This window comes from Psittacula echo (genome assembly GCF_963264785.1).
Source record: "Psittacula echo genome assembly, chromosome: 3".
NCBI lineage: Eukaryota > Metazoa > Chordata > Aves > Psittaciformes > Psittacidae > Psittacula > Psittacula echo.
In genome coordinates, this window is record NC_137736.1 from 8,860,499 (window position 1) to 8,870,417 (window position 9,919).

General features: G+C 51.0%; 1 protein-coding gene across 1 annotated transcript; it reads right to left on the minus strand.

Moving 5' to 3' along the window:
• Window positions 1-1,871: 1,871 nt before the first annotated feature.
• On the minus strand, window positions 1,872-8,262 carry LAG3 (lymphocyte activating 3). Its single transcript, XM_080613771.1, has 8 exons — window positions 7,445-8,262; window positions 7,092-7,263; window positions 6,701-6,927; window positions 6,192-6,449; window positions 5,736-6,029; window positions 5,099-5,389; window positions 4,684-4,799; window positions 1,872-2,397 (listed from the first exon to the last, which is right to left on the minus strand). The coding sequence occupies exons 1-8, from the start codon at window positions 7,497-7,499 to the stop codon at window positions 2,287-2,289; spliced, it is 1,524 nt and encodes a 507-aa protein (XP_080469897.1). The 5' UTR covers window positions 7,500-8,262; the 3' UTR covers window positions 1,872-2,286.
• Window positions 8,263-9,919: the final 1,657 nt, after the last annotated feature.

A 9,919-nucleotide genomic window follows, 5' to 3' on the forward strand; every position in this document is an offset into this window, starting at 1 on the left:
AAATGATGTAGAGAAAGGCACTGTACCTCCATGTAAGACAGCACTGCACTGCCACCAGGCTGCTGCCTCCTCTTCCAGAGCAAAGGATCCAAAGAGAGCTGACCATGCATAGAGATGGGCCTGAGCAAACTGTAAGGGAGGAAGTCCCCAAAATCTGGGATTTGTACCTGAAAGGCAATGAGTCAGGAGGGGATGGGGAAGACAGAAAAAATGGATGTGATAAAAGGCGGTAGAATAGTGACTGGTTAAGAGATGACAGTCCCTCTTCTTCCAGCCTTTGTGACAGGAGAAAATAGATAATGAAAGCAAAAAGCTTTGAATTCAAAGCTGATAAAGGGGAACTGTTTTCACACAGTGAGTAAACTGACCCGAGGACTGATTGCCAGAGGAAGTCAGAGACTACAAAAAAACACTAAAGTTTAAAGACAGAGCAGGCACACATCTGAGCAATGAGAGCATCCAGGCTGGTAACAGGCAATGCTAATACTATTACCTACAGGAGGAGAGAGAGCATCCCATTGTGTATGAGAAGAGAGAGCAAACCACTGTCAACAGGCACTGGGAAAATATGATGTGGTCCTGCTGAATACTGGATTGCTCCTTAGCCCCCCTGGGCTCAACCCACCTTTTCTCTACCTCCAAAGCATCCGGCAGAGAAAGGAGACTGAGCTACACAGATCAACCCAACCTGAAAACAACTGCAGTGTTATCATTTGCCTGGTGCCATGCTGGACTGTCCTGCCTTATGTTGTCTCTGTTTCAGTGATTGTGTGGGACAGTTGGAGCAGACAAGTCTGCCTCGCACCTCTGCTGCATTTCTCTAGGACTCAGTGGAGAAATGGGTATCATTTTCAGTAAAAGAGGTGGATAGCTGGATAGCTAAATCACTGTGGAGTCCAGACATGCTCCCCAGAGTGGGCTACTTGTGACTTTTTGGGTGCTGCTCCACTACTTGCAGTATGAGGATCCCTGAGCGCATTCACTACCTGTGTGCCTGAAGGACCTAAGTACCTGTTTCCCCCAGCTCTTGGGGGAGAAAGGTGACAGCCACAGAGCAAGAAGGCCTCTTCATGTGCCTGCTGGAATAATGAACACCTGGCTTGGCAGTGAAGCCCTCTACTCAAGTCAAGAGAATCTTCCGTCCTAAACACTGAGAGATCAGCTTTTGTATCACCACCTCCCTAAGCAGCCACAGCTTAAGGACCCATATGGGACAAACTACTTGTGTGACTCTCTTTACTAATGAGGCTTCCTCTGGGGTGGCATGTGATGACTGGTCAAGCACAGTACTGCAGTCCTCCATGGCTGTTTGGAGAGGAGTTGAAGAACATTCTCTAACTACATGAAACCTAAACACATGGAGGGTCTTGAAAGATGGGGCCTGGTGGGTTCATGCTTACTAAGTACATCCTTAGTAGGAGGAGAGTGACAGAGACCCATAACATCAACTGAAGATCTATCAGGAAAACGTGAGGGCTAAAGGAATAAATGAATCAACAGTGACAGCCAGGCAGCAGAAAAACCAAAAGACTCTGAAACACAGCAAAGAGGAGATTTAACTTGTGATTCCTTCTTCTCTAGTGGCATTCAATTTCCCCTTCCCTACTGTGAAAATGTCAGAAATGAGCAGGCAACTTCAGTAACACAGAGCTGAAAGAGAAAGAGAAAGCAGGAAAGTCCTTAGAAGCTGCTTCCCACAGGGCATTGGTACACCTGGCACCGGCACCAGGCGCGATCCTCCCCAGGCACACACAGGGGACAGCAGGTGTTTTTGTCAGACAGGTTTATTTTAGCTTCTAAAATGAGTTTCTAATAAAATAAAGCGCTCAAAATGTGCAACACGTGCAGTCCTCTGTGGGGTCCCCTTTGCCACCGAATGAGCGCTAGAGCAGGGCAGGGTGGGGAGAGGGAGAAGAGAGCAGGTGATGGGGGGGAGGGATGGAAAACACCATTGGGCTGCAGGGGAGCTGGGTTCCAGCCATCTCCTGCGTCCAAGTGTCCAACCACTGAAAGGCTGTGAGAGAGGCCGTGAAGGAGGGGCAAAGGGTGGGAGAGGGAGGTGTCACTGGAGTAGGCAATAGCTCCAAAGCATCTGTGCTACTGCAGAGGTGAGCCTTGTTTTGCCCTCATATGCAGCTTCCAGCCCTTTTGCAGGCACAGATCTCCCACAGCCTCCTGCTATGTTCACGCCATCCTTAGACCCTCCTGAGAGGTCTGCATAGTGCCCATCACTCTGCAGCATGGCACACAGTTTCATCCTCCCATGCGGACTGGTCCCTGCTCCCATCAGCACTCAGTTTGCTGGATCTTCTCTTTCTGGTTTTCCTCCACCTCCTTCTTCCTCGGCACAGTGATTGCAACCATCCCATCCAGCGCAGGGAAGGCAGGAGACCGTGCCTGAAAGGGAAGGAAAAGGCAATATCAAGCATGGAAGAGAGACTGAATGGCACAAGTCTGGGCTGCCATGGAAGATGTGGTCCTGCTGCTTGCAACCACGAGGCTCTTGTTCCCTCCTACAGCCAGGGAAGAGCTCCAGTCCCACTCTGAGACATGCAGTTTCTTCTGGGAAAGGCTGGCTCAACACAATTCTCTGTGGTGTCATAGGCTTAAGAAATAACAAAGACAGGACATGCTCAAGAGAGAGCAAAAAGTGCTGTGGGCAATGGTCAGGCCATTGCCAGGTTCTGTGGGATGCCTGATTTTACAACACTTTTTCAGAGAGAATAATTAAAGGTATGAAGGTTCCTGCAAAACAAGGTAAGAACAAATGGAAGACAGACCCACTTTCACATCTTGCTTTAACAAGTGACTTCCTAGACAATGGAAAAGAAGTAGATCCCAGGGCCCCTGGTAACAGTAAAGTATCTGGTGACACGCAATCAATACAGCAAGAAAGATGGGATTACCGGAAGCATGGCACGGTAGGTGTGATCTCAGCTAAGAGGAAATGACTGGGATTTTTCTGGCTGGTTTCTGTCAGGCTGTAGAGAAATCATAAGCACAAGTCTTCAAAGATTGGTGTGGGACCAATCATTAATGGCACAGAGAGTGTGAAAGTGCTAATGAATTATGTGTCTGATAAAGCTGAGGAGCCTCCTTTGGAAAAGAGAGGATGAAAAGGTCACCCAAGACCCATAGGAGAATAGAGCAGCAACCTGAATGACAAGGTGAATGGAATGCAACCCATCAAGGGATGTCAGTGAGCAGCCAGTGTCCAACCCATGCAAGAAGACCAAACATAATGTCACAGAATGCCAGCAGAGAGAGAACAAGAGAAGAGCTAAAATCTGTGCTCGAGGCACCTCATTCTGCACTCTCACAAAGGATGAGCCCACAGGGGAGAGTGTGCAGAGAAGGGCATGAGGACCATGTGTGGATGGAGAATCTGTGCTGCAACAGAGGAGCTTTGCTTACTTGGCAAAGCAAGGCCGTAAGGTCATATACAAATGGTTTGAGGTGGTAAATATCCTGTCTGGGTTAGAGCTGTTTAGTGACACCCAGGTCCAGCTATCTCCTGCTAGCTGAGGCTTTACAGTTACACAGTCAAGGGGTTCCTGTCCAAGGTTTTGGGCCAGAAAGGGTGGTTCTGATCATCTTGTCCTGGACTTGCATAGTCTAGAGAGCCACCCCAAAAGTGCTGATTTCTGTCTCAGATTGTCCTTTACCACGAGTGCTGATTAAGGACCAGTGATGAAGAACCAGTCACGGGTCCTAGTGCTACCCGCAGTGGTTTCTACACAGTGTCAATCTTGTTTCTGTTCTGATGCTATCTTCAGCCTCCAGCCAGTGGGATTTGCTAAGGATTTGGATCAGTGTTGTCCCATCCATCATCTTCAGTTCAAGGCAGGTTCAGGGCACCCAGTTCCTTTACCAGGGCAAGCTCTCCCAGCCTGAGATCTGCACCCCTGGCCCCTTCTGCACTGGAAGGCGATTTTCACTATGGGCCCTTTCCAAGAAGCTAAGTAGAAGGCAACTACATCACAGCTACTCCCAAAAAGTGTCCTTTGTCAGCAAAGGGAACCCTAAAGGAAGAATTTGACTTGTAAATGATTTTCAGGGAACACGTTCTTTTTCCAGTAATGTGCTGGAGAGGGATCAGTCCTGGTCTGGTCTCTGAGATCATAAAGGCAAGGCAGAGTTTTCAGGAGACAAGATACTGGAACAAGCTGATCAAATTAAGGCAGTAAGTTGCTGGGAGGAGACAGCCCAGGTGTGAGGTCTGAGCCAGCCACAACAGACCAGCATTGAGATCAGCATCAGGGGACCAGCAGGCATTTATATGGAACAGGAGACTGTTACATCAAAGCATCCAGATAAGGAATAAGAACACCTACAAAAGCCTGGAAATTAACCCTCCTCTATTACAGCATGGCTTGATCTCTGGGAGAATAAACAAGAGGCTTTTCAAGGCTGGGCTGTGATTGTCTTTTAGGGGGGTTTACTCTTCCTCTGAAGTGTCTGACATCCCCCCGATGAATGCTATGGTTAGTCAGACTGGCTGATGCCCAGGATACAGCTTTTGCTTCATGTCCATAACTTCTTCAGAGGCTGCCCGATTCCTGTTCTTCCTCTGGCTGCTGTGTCCCTGAGACATTTCACTGCTGTCTCTAGGGCACCCAGGGTAAGGTCAAATAAGGGCTGATGTACAGGAAAACTGACAGAAATGGGACAATGGACACTTACCCTTTTTTGTAGGGCCAGAGCCAAGACACAGACTGTAAGCAGGAGGAAGAAGGTGAGTATGAGCCCAAATGTAACCTGCCCACTGAAGATGGTGGCAGGGCTGGAGACCTGGGCACCTGTAAGGAACAATCACTGTTAGGAAGGAGGGGAAGGTTGATTTTGCACTGGGGCAAGGCTGGGACTGCAGAAAGACAGGCAGACTGAAAGAGGCTGCAGAGTACTGGAAGCAGCAACAGGAGGAACTGGTGAGAGCTAAGACAAGATGACAGCAAGATGGGATCCAGTCGGTCAAAGAGGAGAAGGGTGGACAGGACAGGGTGAAGCTGGACAGGGTGAAGCTGAGACAGGAAGGGACACTAGGGGATTAACAGGGTGAGAAGGCAGGATTTTGTTACGGATCCATGGGGAGCAGTACCTGTGATCTGCAGCCCATACTCCACTGCTCCCAGTTTGCCTTCTGGGCCATACACGCTGCATTCCCATGTGCCCGTATTCTTTTGTGACACATGGAGTATTTCCAAGGTAGGGCCCATCTGGAAACTGTGGCCTCCCAGGTTATGGGAGGTGGCCCTGGCCAGCTTGCTCTTCGTAGGGGCTGAGTCAAGTTGCTTCCACTGGAAACGTTCATGTCCCTGAGGGTGTGTGAGGCTGCAGATGAGCAGCAAGTGACTCCCCTCAGAAACAGGTCCTTGGATGCTTGGAGTGACTGCAGGAGAGGAAAAAACAATACCCTTAGGAAAGACTGCAGACAGGTCCACATCTCTTCCTTACCCTTCCTTCTTCTGTTACACACCTTGTTTTTTACCCCATCTAATTTATTTTCTTTGTCTTCCCCTTTGTCTTAAGAAGAAGAATCAAGTTCCCCTGGAAAACCCCTGCTTTCAGCAGAGTCCAGTGCAGTGCAATGCCCTGAACAGAAAACTTATTTCCCAGCCTGGGGTGGGAACTTATGAGCAGGAGCAACCCATGCTCATGCACTGATGTGTGAGGAGGTTTATTTGCAAGCAGCGTGGGACCCCTAAGGAGTTATGCACTTTCTTGTCTCTCCTCACCTGTAACCACTGACAGGGTCACATCCCTGCTGATCGTCCTGCTGCCGACAGAGACAGCACAGCGGTACTGTCCTGCATCACCCAGCCCCACCGCAGGGAGGTGAAGGGGGAAGCTTCTGCTGCTCAAATTGTGGGAGATGCCCCGGTCTTGCAAGTGTCCTCCTGCAAGGCGGCTCCAGTGGGCTGTCACCACATTGATCCCAAAGGCACTGGGAAGGTAGCTCAAGGTGCACGGCAGATCAGCTGCAGAACCAGCTGCAGCATAGACCACGGGGTTGGTTGGGCCTTTAAAACCTGAGCCAGAGAAAGGACAAAGTAGGGTGATAGCTGGAAGGAGCTCCACAGGGAGGTGAGGACGGGGTGGGAGGTGGGAAGCTGAGGCCACTGGGTTTGGCCAGTCACATCGGACTGAACAACCTGGGGATGCTGGAGTAGGAACGCCAAGGCTGAGCTCACCTAGAATTTGCAGGTTGTACATGGCAGAAATGATCTCATTATTGGAGTATCTGAGCTGGCAGCGCCAGGAGCCCGCATCGCTCATGGCTGGCCGGAGGATGGAAAGAGCCCCATGTGAGGAGCAGAAGGTCCTGGAGGTGGGGACCAGGCGCCCATTGTGGAACCAGCACGTCTCCACGAGGCTTGCACGGTGGCTGGAGTTGCACCGCAACAAAAGCGGCTCATTTTCTACCACAGGGCTGGGTGGACTGATGGTTACTGTAAGAAAAAACAAGTGGCAGAGGGGGAAGCTGAGATCACAAGGGGACTGCCCCTTCTCCCCTAGCTTTGTCCCTCAAGCAGCCCTTTCTCTAGAGCTGAGAGCACAGAGCAGGAAGCTGTGCGCTTCCAGGAGGCATCTGCCTGTTCTCTAGCCTGCTCTGGCAGATATGGCATCCCCTGCCCGTCCCGCCCCTACAACCTCCCCAGTCCTAAACCAAATGTTCCCCAGGTTTTCTATTTCCTCCTACCTGCAATGACCCCCAGCTCCACGTGGCAGCTCTGCACCTTGGTGTTGTGCACCACCCGCGCCTCATAGAGCCCAGCATCCTCACTCTGCACTGGGCTGATGCGCAGGGAGAAGTTGCCGTTGCGTAATGCAGAGTCCTGGAGTGACACCCGGGGCCTCATGAGCAGCGCCGTCTTCCTGAGCCCCGAGTCCTCCACCTCCAGCACTACGTGTGGCTCCTGGAGGGTGCTGCGGATGGGACAAGTGAGTGGCTCGTGCTGGAGGCACCAGTGAGATCAAGGAGGGGGGAGCAGGAAGGAAGGAATGTGGGGAAGGAGAATGGGTGCACAAAGTCTCTCACACCCTCCCCAGTTCCCCCACAAGGACACGGATCTGTCCTGGCCCTGGCATACCTTCCCCCAAGCCGCTTCCACAGCACAGATGTCTTGTCAGGCAGTTGCTTCCAGCTCTTCCCCATCTTTCTGTGGCTCAGGTAGCAAGGCAGCATGGCTGAACTCCCTGCTCTGGCCCATACTTTCTGCTTCATGCTTCCCACCTCTGCTGCTCCTGGTAGGATGTGGCCAGCTGGAATGAGATAGAGGGCTGAGCAAAGGGTGGGACTCACGGAGCAGAGAGCAGTATCTGCCCATCTTCAGTGGGGTTAGAAGGGCACAGCCTCCCTTCCAAACCTGTTAGAGACCAAGTAACAGTCAGATTCAGCTTACTGAACTACTCTGCCCTCCCTGATATATTCAACCCCTCTTACCATTGAAAGCCAGCAGAGTGAAGGTGATGAACAGCACCAGGGACACGGGCCTCATGGTGGCATCCAGCAGAGGTGAGGGGCTGTGTCTTCCCACTCAGGTCTGTGCTTGGTCAGGTTGGAAGCTTTAAGTGGTCAGCAAAAATGAGGCACAAGCAAAGAAGATGTTGAAGTGGGAGGATGAACAAAGGGAGGCAGCTGGATGTGCTTGCTCTTCTGCTGCCTCTCTCTTTCTGATCAAAGCATTCTCCTAGATGCCCTTATATTGCAGGTGGGCAGCTGATTTCCTCATATCACTAAGAAGATGCGTCATGGCCAAGAAACCAGTATAAAGTCTGAGGCACGTGAGGGCAGAGCTGAAGCCAGTGTGAGAGAGGAGGGACCAGAGACACTGCTCTAAGCATCTTTGAGTGGAAATTCTTTGGGTCGCTGTTGTTTTTCTTACAGGTTTCGCTTCTACATAGACAGTGGAAAAAGTGTAGAAGACGCTTCCCAGCAAGTGCCCTTCATGTTTTTCTTTCATCTCTTACCTTTTTTGGTTTGATCTTTCCGCCTCTTTCAGCTTCTTACTGATTGTTTCAGGGCTTTTGAGAACAAGTTGATCTTTTTTCTGCTGTTCTTTTATTTTTTGTTGTGTTTAGGTTTTTTCCTCCCTCTCCCTCCATTTAATCCTTCAAATGTGCTAGTTTCACAAGCAGTATGAGGAAAGAGTCTGTGGTGCCCTCCAAACAGGGCACATGTGACCCATCAATCCAGAGCCCAGGGGCAATATAGGACAAAGCTGAGATGGTCCAAGGAGGCAGAGAGGAGAAGCAGGGGAAGCAGCCAGCAGTGAGAAGAGGGGCCGCAAGGCTGTGGCACTGCGACGGGGCAAGGAAGGGACCCTCCTAATCCAGCAGCGCTGGGGAAAACCCACCCGAGCTTGTGCGCTGAGGGTGCTCAGCTCAGCTCCTGTGTAGCTGATTGATAAGCTTTGCATAGGGCAATACATTTCCATTCATGTGCCTCAGCCTGGGGCCCCTTTTGCCTTAGAGAACCCACCACTGTTGTGGCTCACACTTTCCAGCAACCCACTGACTCTGGCTCTTTCGGACTTAATCAGCCCTTCATGACAAGTGTCAGACAGCCAAGCCCCTTGGCAGCTCATGCCCTGAGGGTGGGCTGGGGGTGAGGGAAGGGACGTGACTCAGAGCAGGCACTTCTTCACTGTGGAAGGATCCTTGCTCACTCTCTAGTTTTCCTCAGCTGGTGGTGAATGTGGAGGATAAAAGAGCAAGTGATACGCCTTATTTCAGCAGCCCGTGTTGTGGTGACAGCTCTCATCTCTTTTATTACACTCAGCTCTTCAGCCTCCTGAAGAGTTGTATTGGTGCACAGGAGCCTGGTGCAACCTTGTGTGCCTCTGTGTCCCCAGGAGACTGCTCTGAAGTGGCCCTTTGTGCCCTTCTGTGTTACACAGCCCATGGGATCGTGTGAGAGAGGAAGAGAAGATGGGGGAGAACTTGTGACGGTTAACAGGAGGTGTTTTTTCCTCCTCTTCAAGAAAAACAGTTTGTGGTGCCCAGTCCAAGCAGAAAGCACCAGCCTCTCTTTCCCCTGAATCAGCAGTGCGAGAGTGGTGTGAGAGTGTGGGCGAATGAAGACAAGAGAGAGAAGGGAGATGGAACCATGGTGGGAAGGCACATACGGCTCCACCACCCAGCATCATGAGCTCCCCCTCCCTAGCTTCACTCAGAACACACTGAACTCACTACTCTCCCACTTCATGCCGATCCACTCTTCCCTCTGAGCTACAGCACCCTGGCACTATTCCCTTCTAGTCCCCCAAACCACCCTTCACATCATCCCTGTCTAGGAAATGCTTTCTTCTAGGAACCAGCAAAGGACAGACACTTATTCCCATCTTGTGCTGCTTCCCAGGAGGCAGTCACACAGGACAGATGGAGAGCCCAGAGAAGTGCCAGGAGCTGCCTGGCACTGGGTGGCACTTAGGCTGAGGGGTTATTATGCTGAGTGATCATGTTGTGAAATGCAGAGTTTGGAGGTACCATTTTACTCAGCACAGGCTATCTTTAGCAAAGACACCTATGACGTTCGAGCGACCCATTTGAAATGCTGACTCCCTTGAATGGCATTTTCGTCATCTCCCAGAACAGGACCTGCCACAGAAATAACAGTGACCGGGGCAAGAGCAGCACCAGGGCATCTTCTCAGAACTGCCTGCATGGGTCCCCCAGGCAGAGGGGCTGACAGGGACGTGTGGGACACCAGCACAGCCATGGGGAAGCAGGGTCAGGATATGACAGGAGTAGTGCAGGACAGTGATGAAGCAGCCCAGCTCACTAAATACTCCTTTGTCTGTGTTAGGCATTAGGTAGCTTTAGCTGCGTTCCAGACTTACCTGCAGCAGTCACCTCGCACACAACCTTCATACATTGCTTTTCTTGTCTATCTTGACACATCTTGGGTGTGCAAACT